The sequence below is a fragment of the Calidris pugnax genome, unplaced genomic scaffold, assembly GCF_001431845.1.
Source record: "Calidris pugnax isolate Ruff unplaced genomic scaffold, ASM143184v1 scaffold171, whole genome shotgun sequence".
NCBI classification, from domain to species: domain Eukaryota; kingdom Metazoa; phylum Chordata; class Aves; order Charadriiformes; family Scolopacidae; genus Calidris; species Calidris pugnax.
The window spans coordinates 4,941,988-4,956,924 of NW_015091064.1; the positions used below are offsets into that span (position 1 = coordinate 4,941,988).

The 14,937-nt window shown below is 38.8% G+C and overlaps 1 protein-coding gene across 2 annotated transcripts in view; it reads right to left on the reverse strand.

Moving 5' to 3' along the window:
- The window catches only part of NOL10 (nucleolar protein 10), a 57,603-nt gene extending 43,658 nt beyond the window's left edge, over window positions 1-13,945 (reverse strand). The window contains exons 1-9 of one of the 2 annotated variants that reach the window (XM_014956904.1): window positions 13,836-13,945; window positions 13,260-13,305; window positions 12,406-12,504; window positions 11,513-11,590; window positions 8,473-8,510; window positions 3,524-3,660; window positions 2,238-2,303; window positions 729-789; window positions 152-237 (exon numbers count right to left, since the gene is read on the reverse strand). In XM_014956904.1, the coding sequence (XP_014812390.1) occupies window positions 152-237; window positions 729-789; window positions 2,238-2,303; window positions 3,524-3,660; window positions 8,473-8,510; window positions 11,513-11,590; window positions 12,406-12,504; window positions 13,260-13,305; window positions 13,836-13,901 (677 nt within the window). In that variant the 5' untranslated portion in view covers window positions 13,902-13,945. Of the gene's footprint in view, window positions 1-151; window positions 238-728; window positions 790-2,237; window positions 2,304-3,523; window positions 3,661-8,472; window positions 8,511-9,625; window positions 9,664-11,512; window positions 11,591-12,405; window positions 12,505-13,259; window positions 13,306-13,835 lie in introns of both variants that reach the window. The other variant, XM_014956903.1, reaches the window with a different exon arrangement.
- Between the last annotated feature and the right edge of the window lie 992 nt (window positions 13,946-14,937).

The following is a 14,937-nucleotide window of genomic DNA, read 5'->3' on the forward strand; positions in this document are numbered from 1 at the left end:
AGTATTTAAATGCCGTCAGGAAAAAAAAAAATATTATGCCATAAAAGCGGATTTGTTTCTAAAATCAAAACTTCTAAAAAAAAAAAAAAAAAAAAAAAAAAAAAAAAAAAAAGACAGAACCCCACACTTTGAAAAGGCAGCCTTTACTCACTCTGTGTCTGCTGTCACACTGTTTAAAGCACAGTCCAACAGTCCAACTCGATTTCTAGTTCTAGGATCCCAGCATTCCACTTTACCCTAAACAGTTTAGAAAATACATTTCAAGCTTATGTCTGGTATCCTGAAAATCTTTAAATACAATTATGAATTACTTTGTCTATGAATAATTAATCAAATTTCCTAGGTTGACATGACTTGTTTTAATAATGGCATACAAGCTTCACATGTTTCATTTATATTTTTAAAAAACATGATCTGAATCAAAATCATTAACACGAATTTTTTTGAAGATTAATAGGCTACACATGCTAGTTAATTTCTACAGATGGCTATACTGTAAAGCACAATAACATTATTTTCTCTCCCATCCAACCACGGCAGCTCAGAAATTATATCTGCACTATGCTCTAAAAAAATCATTTTGTTTAATAGATCTATACTTAACACAGCAAATGAGATCAAGTTAATTAATTAGGTTCCTGTCATGATTTCTTCTTATCCTCATGCAAATAATATAAAAAAGAAACAAACACTACTGCCCTTTTTATAAAAGGAATGCAAACATTTACCTCAGCTGTTCCCATAGCAAACAAGAAGTGCACAGGATTTATGTCACAGGCATTACTCTCTCTACAACAGAAAAAGAAGCAAGTTTAATGACCTCAGAATAATTTAAACACACGAACAACTGAAAAGATTTCTGTAATCATGCACGCTATTGTTCAGCTTGGAAAAGCAAAAGCTGGAGTGATGGAGGGACGGATGGCCAACTAATAACAGCTTCCCATGCTTAAGAGAAGCTTACCAAGAATTTGGAGTCATCAGAGACAGTGCTGATGACTTGAAACAGGTAAGGTTCCAACTGGATGCCAAGATATTTTTACACCACGCAGATAACTAACCACTGGAATAGTTTGCCACAGAGGCTGCAGAATCTCCGTCCTTGGAGTTTTTAACACCCCCCAGGGAAAATTCACCCGAACTCTGTGTGACCATGCCTCCAGCAGAAGGCTGGGCTCTGCTGTTCTTTCCAACCTGAATGATTCTGTGGTTTCTGCCCATACCCACCACCTACCACCAAGGGTTGCCATATCCCTCTGGCTCCACTATATTCTTAAACCACTCAGTTATGGCAAAAGGTCTTCCTGATTTAAATTCTGAAGCTTACATCTCCAGCATATTCTGATGAATGGCCTGTCTTTCTTTCCCTCACCCAAGTACCCTATTTCTCAACAGGACACCCAAGAGCCCTGTATTTCTCCAACAACTCTTTCAAAGTACAAATATTTTTGTACTTTACACTACTCATCCTGGCACTTTCCAGCTTCTTCCATTCAAACCCCTCCACCTCTAATTCTATAAATCATCCAACTCCCCAACCTCACAACCTTCCCACAACCTCAAGTCTCAGCCCTCTAATTCAGATTTTACACTACACTCTTAGCTCTCCTACTCCAGGATTTCCCCCCTTTTTTTTCTGCTGCTGACTTTCTGTATTGTGCCTTCCCAAATATTGCTTCGCCCATTAAGCTCTCCTACCCACTGAACACCAGCTGTTGCCTACCAACTACCCACTTTATCAAGTCAAGTCTGTTCTTCTCATCTGCCTCTCCCCACATGAAAGAAGCCCAGCTCCTGCTCCAGTAGGGTTTTCAAAGGAATCAGACACATGCTGCAGATATAAAAATTCTCTTTGGGCTACTCGAAGAGCAGAAGGACAAAGACGTGTCTGGGAAAGTACATACCCTGTGGGTAGATCTCTATATGATGGCTAAATTGAGCAATAATGGCGAAGTTTTAATGAAATGCTCTTAAGATCAAGTTATATAATACCTATTACAAGTCTATATTAAGTAATTTTAAAATATCCACAAAAGAAAACTAAATTAAAGCATAAAAACTAGAACAAAGAATTACAGAACATAAAATAAAATGAGGCTCAGACTCAGCATATGTCTCAGACTCTTCGATGTGTTTAGGCAGTATTCAGATACAGGACTGATGGTGAGCATGCTAGGAGTTTGCTTCCACCTGGTGGAAAGAAGACAGAGAGACCTCACGCAGTACAGATAACTTACGAAGCATCAGTCTGCAGGGAGTTGAGAAACCTTCCTTGTTCCAGATTTAGCCTGTATACTTCAGAACTACAAAGGAAAAAATCAAAAATTACTCCTTTCTCTTACAAACACTAAAAAATACTATTTTAAGTTCAGAGGACTTATAAAGATTCTTGCTCACAGCCTAATTTTACCAAATACACAATTTTCAGCCTTCATATTGTAAAATATAAGACACACCTGTCCTTCAGTGTTAAAAATACTGAGAGAAATGTGCATGTCCACTAAAGATATTTATTACACTGCAATATCCTACCAATTATTCTTTTTCCAGGGAAAAGATGCATTAATTCCTTTCCTAAAATCTTTTAACTTCTTATGATTTACATTACATCTTGAATTGCTACTTATTTTATTTGAAACCCTAAAGACCCCATTTTATTTTCACTTTGTCTTCTCACAAACTCAATTATTATATGCGATTTGACTCACACTAACAGCAACAGAACACCAACCAGGACAGAAGTGAATTTTCCTTCCTTAGATGCTAATCACTTTTTAAAACAGCACACTCAATTGCAATTTTTGTAACAAATTTGCAAATACATAATGTACCTGGATTTAGAATCAAAGAAGAAAAAGTCTTAAAACAGCACAAGAAACTGAACTAATCTTAGTCTTCTCACATTTTCCACTCTTCACAGTCTACATGATTAACTCATAAGGAACTGCCACTTCTTCCTATTTTTAACTTTTCTTATATTTTAATGTTAATTTTATTTTTGGAAAACCACTAACAAAAGCAAAACAATATAAACCACTTAATCAATACCTTGCTCCTACAAAATACAGGTCACACGATGGATAGTGATAGGAGAAATCTCTACCAAATTTTGGTATTCTTGTCTTGTAGTAATGGCCGTGTTGCGAATGAAACTCCACAAACCTGCCACATTGCAAGAAGACAATCTGAAAATAAAATATAAAGCACTGAAATATACAGAAGCAGATGACAATCTCCTCAACTTGTCTTACAGCGCAAACTCATTTAAGCCATTTCTGTTAAAATGATAGAATCAACTAGTGCTTCATCATTCTCACCAGCCACAGCAAAAAGCTTTATTAATAAAGACTAAATGTATATTCACAAGAGTATATGCAATCCCCTTGAAGTGACTCTGCAACCAGAAGCAGTATCATCATCTCAGTTTTAATGCTGCACCAAACTTTTCTTATATTTTAATGGTAATTTTATTTTTGGAAAACCACTAACAAAAGCAAAACAATATAAACCACTTAATCAATACCTTGCTCCTACAAAATACAGGTCACACGATGGATAGTGATAGGAGAAATCTCTACCAAATTTTGGTATTCTTGTCTTGTAGTAATGGCCGTGTTGCGAATGAAACTCCACAAACCTGCCACATTGCAAGAAGACAATCTGAAAATAAAATATAAAGCACTGAAATACACAGAAGCAGATGACAATCTCCTCAACTTGTCTTACAGCACAAACTCATTTAAGCCATTTCTGTTAAAATGATAGAATCAACTAGTGCTTCATCATTCTCACCAGCCACAGCAAAAAGCTTTATTAATAAAGACTAAATGTATATTCACAAGAGTATATGCAATCCCCTTGAAGTGACTCTGCAACCAGAAGCAGTATCATCATCTCAGTTTTAATGCTGCACCAAAATAAACATCTCTACTTCCTTCAGACACCAGAATTAACACATTCTTCCAGGTACAATGCCATGCAGACACCACTATGTTTGTAGGTACTAAGTATACGAAAATAAAATATAAAGCACTGAAATATACAGAAGCAGATGACAATCTCCTCAACTTGTCTTACAGCACAAACTCATTTAAGCCATTTCTGTTAAAATGATAGAATCAACTAGTGCTTCATCATTCTCACTAGCCACAGCAAAAAGCTTTATTAGTAAAGATTAAATGTATATTTACAAGAGTATATGCAATCCCCTTGAAGTGACTCTGCAACCAGAAGCAGTACCATCATCTCAATGTTATGCTGCACCAAAAACAATATCTGTACTTCCTTCAGACACCAGAATTAACACATTCTTCCAGGTACAATGCCATGCAGACACCACTATGTTTGTAGGTACTAAGTATACAAACTATACATCCTGATGCACAGCAGTGTTCCAATAAGTGACACCTGCAACCATTGGGCATTTTTTTGTTGTTTGCCAACTGAAGCAGCACATTGTTTCTTTCTGAAACTTAGACAAACATCTCAGTACTGGAAGAGCCCACAGGGAGGCACTGCTAGAAGGCTGGATCTAGTCTAGTAAATAAAAACAGCCAGGACCTGCCCCTCTAGTCCTGATGGGAACATAAAATGGCACAACTCACATCCACATGAAGGAATTCTGCCCATTTCAGAGACAGTATCATCCACACCATCCGTTACACTTGTGCTGTACCTCAAATCATGCCCAGGCACTGTGAAATGGAGGAACAGTTGGCCTGGCCCAAACTCGTCCCACGATGCATGCCAACAGCTAAACGAGATGGATAATCACAGGCTAACCCTTGACTCTGAGCCTCATCCCTACTTTGCTTAGATTAGAAAAATGCTAGTTTTTTCTAAAAGTAGTAGATCTTGACCATTTTAAATTTCCTACTGCTGGACTACATCATTAGCAATGAAAATAGAGATGATTATTTTGCTTAGATTAGAAAAGTGCTAATTTAGTTTAGAATATGTACAGCACATGCATTTTCTAAAAGTAGTAGATCATGACAATTTCAAATTTTCTATTGCTGAACTACATCATTAGCAATGAAAATAGAGATGAGAAGCTCAGAAATGGTGAGGTACAAAAGTTATTTTGAATCTGTCACCTTTATTTATATATCTGTATATTCTTCCCTTACGAGTGATGGAGAAAGTACTGACCTAGGCTAGTACTTCATGACTATTTATCATTAAGTCCCCCCTTAATTATGCTTTTTCTGATATCAGCATGGAGAAAGTACTGACCTGGGCTAGTAATTCATGACTATTTATCATTAAGTCCCCCCCTTAATTATGCTTTTTCTGATATCAGAAGCCTGTGTTTAAACTTTTATTCAAGGACTTGCTCATTGTGGTCCAAGACTAAGTAGAGTAATGTCTTTCAGAAGCATAACTATAATTTTATCCAAGATTATAGACGCAACCGTGCAGTTGATGTTACAGAATAATGTTTTTCATGCACATCCCAATCAGTCCTTCGTGTGCCTAATGCCTTTATGCCTTCAACTGGAGGTTTACAACAAGCAAAGCTCTTTAAAAGTCTGTTTGAAACAATGCCCAGATCAAATCTTTTCTCTATCATCACTGCAAAAGGAGAAATGTCTGTATTTTCATGCAGTAGAGAAGCTACATAAACTATGAGAATGCAAAATTAAAGATTTTAAAATATCAGTATTCCATTCTCTTAGTTTATTACCAGTAAGCCATCAAAAACCTGTTAACAGGAACAGAGAAGATGCAGTTTGCTTTCAATGAGAAAAGTGAATTTTCTTCTCACCCACTCTACCTCCAAAAAGATTTTAGGAAGTTTTTCAGAGTTGCCAAAAGCAACTAAATATTCTGTTAATAATTGCCTTACCTCTAATAATTTTCTATTTTAAGATACATTTCTGCAATATTGGACTTGGAAGATATTTGTGTTCCCTTTCATTAACAGTGGATACAACTGCCTGTAAATCATGTTTGTCTTTCCTTCATACTAAATCAATTTTGGTCACTACCGGAAAACTACAGCTTCAGGATAGCAAAAGTACAGCCACTGGTGTGTGGCAAAAATACTAAGCAGAAATACATGTGTCTCTGCAAAAGGCCGTGGAAAAAAACAAGATATCACTTTCTCCTAAGTCTAAAACTGTTAAGTCTAACACTTAGGAGAGCACAGAAGTGTAACTGGCCTTACGGATACGAACAGAAATGAAAGCCAACAGCGTGTTCTCATTGTGAAAATGCAAATAAGCCTCAGAAGGTGACCTTCTGAGCACCTTCAGAGCAGACTGGGGAGAAGCTATTTTCCCTGCACTACTAAAGCATGAGGCAGTGTGTCTAGTGCTGGGTCCCCCTATTCAAGAGGGATGTTGAAAGTTTCAAGAGAGCTACCAAGACAGACAAGATGCAGAACACAAAATGTATGCAGAAAGGTTGGGTAAATCTCAGCTTCTTTAGTCAGGCAAAGAGCACGCCGTAGAACAACCTAATAGCAGCCAGCAACTGAAGTGCAGTTACAGAAATGACAAGAGTCAAACTCTTTGCAGTAGCAACCATGAAAATTTCAGATTTTCCTGGGCAGGTGGGATAGGAAGGAAGAATTCTTTATGACAAGGCAGTGCAGCATTGCAAGAATTTATTCAGTGAATTTGTGGAACCTCCATGCTTGCAGTTTCTGACAGTCCTGTTCAAGCATTAAATGATGTCTAAACGTCCCCTTCCAATCAATATTTTTATGATGCTAAGCATTTCAGGTGTCATTTCTCAAATATTGTTCCCTCTTTCTAACATGTTCAAAACATTACAACAGCTATCTGAAATTCATTTTCTTTCTAGTGATTTGGTAAGTTTTAGGAAAATAAAATTAATAAGGTTATATTAAGTTGTGAAAGTAGGGCTTCAGTCTGAAATACAGGAGCAATTTCAGCTGAAAACACACACAAGCCTTACTGTTCATAACCAGTCAGAAATTTATTTGTGAATGCCATTTGTTTGTCAGTCTCCCAAATAACTGTTTGATCTGTACAACCAGGAACATTCTCCCAGAGACAGACAAGTGAACAGCTATCTGAAATTCATTTTCTTTCTAGTGATTTGGTAAGTTTTAGGAAAATAAAATTAATAAGGTTATATTAAGTTGTGAAAGTAGGGCTTCAGTCTGAAATACAGGAGCAATTTCAGCTGAAAACACACACAAGCCTTACTGTTCATAACCAGTCAGAAATTTATTTGTGAATGCCATTTGTTTGTCAGTCTCCCAAATAACTGTTTGATCTGTACAACCAGGAACATTCTCCCAGAGACAGACAAGTGGGAGGGTACTGTACTGTATCAGTCACCACCTGCTGTGATTTGAACTCACAGATATTCTCAAAAATCTCACAGGGGAAAAATTTTGAAAATACTAAAGCTAGAAGGCTAAATGATACCAGTTGGAAGATTTACAGTGCCCCAATGCCTGTGCATGATCAAATAGAAGTATTTATTAAAACAAACTTGTACTAGAAATGCTATGGTCTCTTCTCAGAAAAAAAAAAAAAGTATTAAAATAAACATTTAACTAAAAAAACCCCACCAACCAAGGCTTGTCCTAATGAAATCAGCAAAACTATATGCTTAAATTTCATATTTAACACTCGATGAATCAGCAAAGCAAAGTTTACAGCAAGAGGTAACATCTTTTATTACATCAGCTGCTGCAGCTTGAAGAAAACAGCCAGGTGTTAAGTAGAATTAGAAGCAGTAACTGTATTGGGACTGGAAAAGGGCTGGTGGTCCCAAAAATTCAACTGTTTCCTCCAGGAACACCACTTCAAAAAAAAAACCCAAACAAAACAAAAACAAACCCAAACAAACAAACACTCCCGAGGTGTTACTTCTGTCCACAGTTTTTGCCTCACTGATATGCTTAGAATCACCATGGCTACAACAACACTGACAATCAGGCCTGCCAAAAAAAAACCCAACCCCCCCAAGATGTTACTTCTCTCCACAATTTTTGCCTCACTGATATGCTTAGAATCATCGTGGCTACAACAACACTGACAATCAGGCTATTCAGTTTTTGCCTCACTGATATGCTTAGAATCACCATGGCTACAACAACACTGACAATCAGGCTATAAACTTACCTATAGCTGTCCCTCTCAAAAATGTGTATCACTTGTCACAAGGGACTGAGACTAAATGTTATCCTAGGAAGAATAACTTATTCCATTTTTCACATTATTTTGTTTGTAGGATAGACCATTATCCGAACTTTTTCTCTACTACAGACAAAAGACTTTAAAAGTGGTAAGGCAAATTATAATACAAAGAGACAAAGAACACAAACAACAGTTTGAAGGTACAAAAGATGTTTATCCTGTCTGATTCTTTAAAAAAACTTTTCTGTTCCAAAAGTTGTTTTGATTGACTGCCTTTACTATATATGAAAATGCATTTTAATATACATATTAAATGATTTTTTCATTTATACATTGAAAACATTAAACATACCTTTGAGTAATCATCTGATAAAATCTCAAACGTAACCACTAGAGGAGAGAGCAAGAGAATTTTAAGTCAACTAAGTAAGCAAACTTATTTGCAAACATTGGCATAAATCCTGAAAACATTTACACTCATGCTAACCTTTAGTCATATAAGTATTCCCCACAGCTGTCAATGCATAATGCAGGCATTGTGATAAAATCTTTAATTATGTAACTTTATTTGCAAAATAGAAGTAGTTTTCTAAAACTTTAGAAACATATGAAGCATCTTGTAATCTTTTTATCGTTCTTGTATACTTGACACGTTCCTCAATACAACGCTCAACCATGTATTTATTGGCTCAGGGAAGGTCTAATCAAATAGTCTTCAGTGAGTGTGTGGTCCCTGAATCTTCTGTAAACCGTCAAAGATGATAAAAAATGACACGAATCCAGACATACTATGCACAGACCTGCACGTGCAATCCTTCTAAGGGGTCAGTGCTTTCAGAGAAAAAGTTTTAAGGCTCAAAAAAAAATAAAAATCACAAATTTGAAAGCTACTATCCATGCTGAACACTGCAATGTATTGAACTTTGCCTAGTTTTAAATGAGCTGGGCTAGGAACATTAGGGAGTAGCTGTTTCAGCTAAATTGGTTCCATTTAAATGAGGCAGCTCATTTAAAGTTACCTGGAGTGACTCTTATGCTGCGTTTCAAATTAAGCATACTTCTGCAGTCTAGCAAGAAGCCAGTTCAAAAAAAAAAAAACACAACTTACTTTAAGCTCTAATTACCAGCAAGCACTTACTATTACAATGACTCCTGCTCTTTCAAAGTGAGTCTTGCTCTTGCCATACCTTCCTCTCCCCAGCCTCTCTGCCCCCTGTCTGCCATTTTTCACATTATTTTGTTTGTAGGATAGACCATTATCCGAACTTTTTCTCTACTACAGACAAAAGACTTTAAAAGTGGTAAGGCAAATTATAATACAAAGAGACAAAGAACACAAACAACAGTTTGAAGGTACAAAAGATGTTTATCCTGTCTGATTCTTTAAAAAAACTTTTCTGTTCCAAAAGTTGTTTTGATTGACTGCCTTTACTATATATGAAAATGCATTTTAATATACATATTAAATGATTTTTTCATTTATACATTGAAAACATTAAACATACCTTTGAGTAATCATCTGATAAAATCTCAAACGTAACCACTAGAGGAGAGAGCAAGAGAATTTTAAGTCAACTAAGTAAGCAAACTTATTTGCAAACATTGGCATAAATCCTGAAAACATTTACACTCATGCTAACCTTTAGTCATATAAGTATTCCCCACAGCTGTCAATGCATAATGCAGGCATTGTGATAAAATCTTTAATTATGTAACTTTATTTGCAAAATAGAAGTAGTTTTCTAAAACTTTAGAAACATATGAAGCATCTTGTAATCTTTTTATCGTTCTTGTATACTTGACACGTTCCTCAATACAACGCTCAACCATGTATTTATTGGCTCAGGGAAGGTCTAATCAAATAGTCTTCAGTGAGTGTGTGGTCCCTGAATCTTCTGTAAACCGTCAAAGATGATAAAAAATGACACGAATCCAGACATACTATGCACAGACCTGCACGTGCAATCCTTCTAAGGGGTCAGTGCTTTCAGAGAAAAAGTTTTAAGGCTCAAAAAAAAATAAAAATCACAAATTTGAAAGCTACTATCCATGCTGAACACTGCAATGTATTGAACTTTGCCTAGTTTTAAATGAGCCGGGCTAGGAACATTAGGGAGTAGCTGTTTCAGCTAAATTGGTTCCATTTAAATGAGGCAGCTCATTTAAAGTTACCTGGAGTGACTCTTATGCTGCGTTTCAAATTAAGCATACTTCTGCAGTCTAGCAAGAAGCCAGTTCAAAAAAAAAAAAACACAACTTACTTTAAGCTCTAATTACCAGCAAGCACTTACTATTACAATGACTCCTGCTCTTTCAAAGTGAGTCTTGCTCTTGCCATACCTTCCTCTCCCCAGCCTCTCTGCCCCCTGTCCCTACCACCTTCCCTCTTACTATATTGTAGCACTGTCCCTTCACCCTACATGACTCCCTGTACTCCTTGAGGCACAGGGTAAAGAAACACCACCATGAGCTACTCCCCTTTTCCTGACCTAATTCAGTAGTTCTCAATTTTTGTTTTTCACAACACTTTCACAGACATCACAGTTAGACCAGTTTCATTCTTCCGTAGTGATTTAGGACTTCTGCCACTCTGTGCTCATGCCCTCATTGCTTTGGTCATCCCTGTATCCCAGTTTTCAGCCATCAGTCTTCTAACAAAACCAAACTAAAAAAGCCACTAAAACCACTATTCCCCAAATCCATGCACCTTAGAACTCAGAGCCCCAGCAGTTCTGACCTCCTCCCCAGTCTAACTGCCAGCAGATTCTCCCCCTTTCCCATTTAGATAGCTCCTTGTTTTCCTCAGCATCGTTGTCCTCCCTCCAAATTTGTAGCAAACAAGGTGTAATTAGGGCCTTGGCCATGCTACCATCTATCCCTAAGCATCTTACTTCCAAGAAAACAAAACCAAACAAACTCACTCTCATGGAATTCTCTTTACCCTGTAAGCCACCTACTGAGCTTGGGATCCAGAGGAAAAACAGTAAGAACTCATTTCAGTAACGATGGTGCAACCACTGTGCCTTCACCAACTACACTGCTTCACAGCAGGAGAAAGGAGGGAGAACTGACCACTACCCAGCCATCATACCCCTGCTGCATTCCCCAAACAGAGCTCAGCCTTCAGCCACATTCACTCTCTGAGTCCCATACATACTGGATCAAGGTACATCCTACACTCTTCATACCGCTCCCGGAGAGCAAAGAACTTTCAAGAAGGAGGCAAAGGGAAAACTACAGCAATAAAAACAACTAAATGTTTTACTCTACATTTTTGTGTTCCTCCGAAGTACATTCTGCCTGCCCAGCAGAGGGAGGGAAATTTCTACTTGAGTCCAACCTGAATTATAGAGGAAAGATACCTTATACTAACAGCTATAGCTTATACTAACCTTCAGAATCTAAGCATCTTTCAAATTTCTGGGACAACTGATAGGTATCAAAGCAGCGGATCCTTGGCTTGTAAGTTCCTGAAAGAACAATTTAATCATTAATAAAAGAATAAACAGGAAGATAATATTAAAGCCTTTTTTTTTGTTTTGTGTATGTTTTGGTTTTTAATTATAATGTCTTACATATGCAGGTTTTACAGCATTTCAACTGTAAATATTCTGATCATACCAGAATCTATGTGACTGGAAAAACATGCCTCTTAGTAACATAATCTTATGGCCCATGTTTTGTCTTTGGTGCCTGAAAGCAACCCTGCTTGTATGTAGGTTTTTCTAATTACTAGATACATCATACAGAATTTATTAATGCCTTCCAGTAAGCCTGAAAGACCAAGTCTCCTCATGCTATTAATACCTACTAAAGCACCCATGTTTGGATCCTGCTTTTACAGATACAAAATGTAGTGTTGTCCTCCATCCTTTAAAGCAACACTCAAACAATGATGTTCAGAAGTTATCTAAAGCAAATTTACATACATACAATAAAAACAATTAAGAACTTGTTTTTAAAATATATTATAAGCAGTTTAGGTCTTAATTGCATTATAACCTCCCAGTGGCAGGGGTGCTGGACTACATGATCTTCAAAGGTCCCTTCCAACCCAAACCATTCTATGATTCTAAGAACATCTGCATTCTACCAAGTAGAAAACAGTACCAAGACAGCCAAATCTATCACACCTTAACAGTAAGCTTCCAAAACTCTTCCAAACTTCAATGCTACATTTGAAAATGAACTCCCTTCACTTCTACGTAAAATACCAAGGCATTCTGCAAACAACAGTTTCTAGCACTTTTGACCTCTGCTGCAGAGAGACACTTTGTTAACTCACCAACTGCCATAATATACTGTCCATCTCTTGATACCTTAATCTTTGTGCTAACCGTGGGCATTTCAAAGTCTTGAATAAGTTCAATTCTTCTACGGATATCTATAAAGAAAGAAAAATAAATAGATGTATTTTATAAAGGTAGCACAACTGTATCTGTCAAAAAAACTGTAATGGTTTCTTACAGAAGGATGTTGAGTTAACAGAATATAGAGGATCTCTTTTAAGATCTTCTGAAGTATAAAGACCTTTTAAGTATAATTAACACCTTATAAGCAAATTAATACAGCCTGTTCACCCTGAGAAGTAGCTGATCTCCATGCAAAATAGATGTCTATTCTGAGGTGACTATGTAACAAGTCATTATATAATGTAGTAGATAATATTTATCACACATTTTACACAACTAAGATGTATTCCATCCTCCTGTTAACTCTGCATTGTTTTGTTGGTTGAGTTTCTTATACACCACTTCCTCTGGTATGTCAATAGCCATCTTTATTTTGTATAACAAGTTGAGGCTAACATGATGATATTCCTGCACTCTAAGATTAGCATCATGCCATGGAGGAGTTTATAGTTGGACTTTACCATAAGCCACACATGGAATTCATCCATCATGTTTCTGTACAATCCACTGCCCCAATATTTAATGTCTGAAATTTAAAACAACATTGGTAATATTGTGTTGCAATAAAGCTCTACAGGGAGTTGAAGTAACTATTTATAGCTTTAATTTTGTAGTTGTAAAAATATAAGCTATGCATAACTTCCTTATGTCAGACAGTGAAGGCTCTCCTTCGGGACATGTATGTGCAGCCAGGTATTAATGAGGACCCCACGCCAGCAACACTCACCCACATCTTTCTTCTGTAAAGCTCTTTTCTTCCTGTCTGAAAGCCACTGTAAGAAAATATATAAATCAGTCTTCAGCTCATTACCCATAAAGACAATTGCTTAAAGCTTACCCAGTCTGGGAGCATAAGACATTCAGGCCGATAATTCATTCTTTGCTTGATTATTTTAAAACTTCCACTGGCAAAACTTTACCATCCCACCACACGCAGAAAACTTACAAAGTCGTGTATTTTAAGGGTCTATAAAATGATACACCGACAGTTAAGAGACGCGCACGTTCAAACTGCATTTTTAGTTTCAGAAACACCGACAGCTGGTTTTAGTTAAACATCCCGCCCTCGGCACCAGAAGGAGAAGAGGCAGCCGGGCGAGCGGCTCTGGCCCGGGTTGGGGCTCATGCCCGAACCGCACAGCACGTTTTTAAAGCCTCCCGCTGCAGGAGCCGGCGGTGGCCCCTGGAAAGGCCAGGTCAGGTCAGGCCAGGCTAGGCCAGGAAAAGCCGGGCCAGGGTGAGCCGAGCCGGGACAACGGCGGCAGCGCGTCCCCTCACCCCGCTCGCTCACTCACTCACTCACCTCCGGGAGGCTCCTGCCGGCGCTGAGGCTGTAGATCTTCACCTCGTTGAGGCTGGAGACCTGCATGGCCGCGGCCCTGCCCGCCTCTTCCGGGGGGGAGAGGAAGCGGAAGGCGGCTCCCTGCTTCCGGCCCGGCGCCGCTTCCGGCCCGGCGGAGGCCGGACGGGGAGTTGGGGGGGGGCGGTGTGTGTGCGGCGGCGCCGGGATCCTGCGCGGGGGCTGGGATAAGCGAGTTCCAACCCCCCCTGCCCTGGGCAGGGACACCTCCCACCAGACCAGGTTGCTCAAAGCCCCATCCAGCCTGGCCTTGAACACCTCCAGGGATGGGGCAGCCACAGCTTCTCTGGGCAACCTGTTCCAGTGTCTCACCACCCTCACAGGAAAGAATTTCTTCCTAATATCTAATCTAATTTTCTTCTCTTTCAGTTTAAAACCCTTACCCCTCGTCCTATCACGACACTTCCTGATAAAGGCACTGGTGAGGCCTCACCTCGAGTACTGTGTTCAGTTTTGGGCCCCTCACTACAGGAAGGACATTGAGCTGCTGGAGCATGTCCAGAGGAGAGCCACCAAGCTGGTGAGGGGTCTGGAGAACAGGTCCTATGAGGAGAGGCTGAGGGACCTGGGCATGTTTAGTTTGGAGGAGGCTGAGGGGAGACCTCATTGCCCTCTACGACTACCTGAAAGGAGGGTGTAGAGAGGTGGGTGTTGGCCTCTTCTCCCAAGGGAATAATGACAGGACCAGAGGAAATGGTCTAAAGTTGCGGCAGGGAAGGATTAGGCTAGATATTAGGAAAAATTACTTTACTGAGAGAGTGGTCAGGCACTGGAACAGCCTGCCCAGGGAGGTGGTGGAGTCACCATCCCTGGAGGTATTTAAGAAACATGTAGACGTGGCACTTCAGGGCATGCTCTAGCGCCCGAGACTATTGGTTTGTGGGTGTGTGTGATGTGAGGTGTTGTTGGTTTCTGTTTTGTGTTTTTTTCCTGTAGTTGGACTTGATCTTGGAGGTCCCTTCCAGCCATGATGATGATTCTGTGAAAGAATCCCTCCCCATCTCCCCTGTAGCCCCCTTTAGGTGTTGGAAGGGGCTATAAGGTC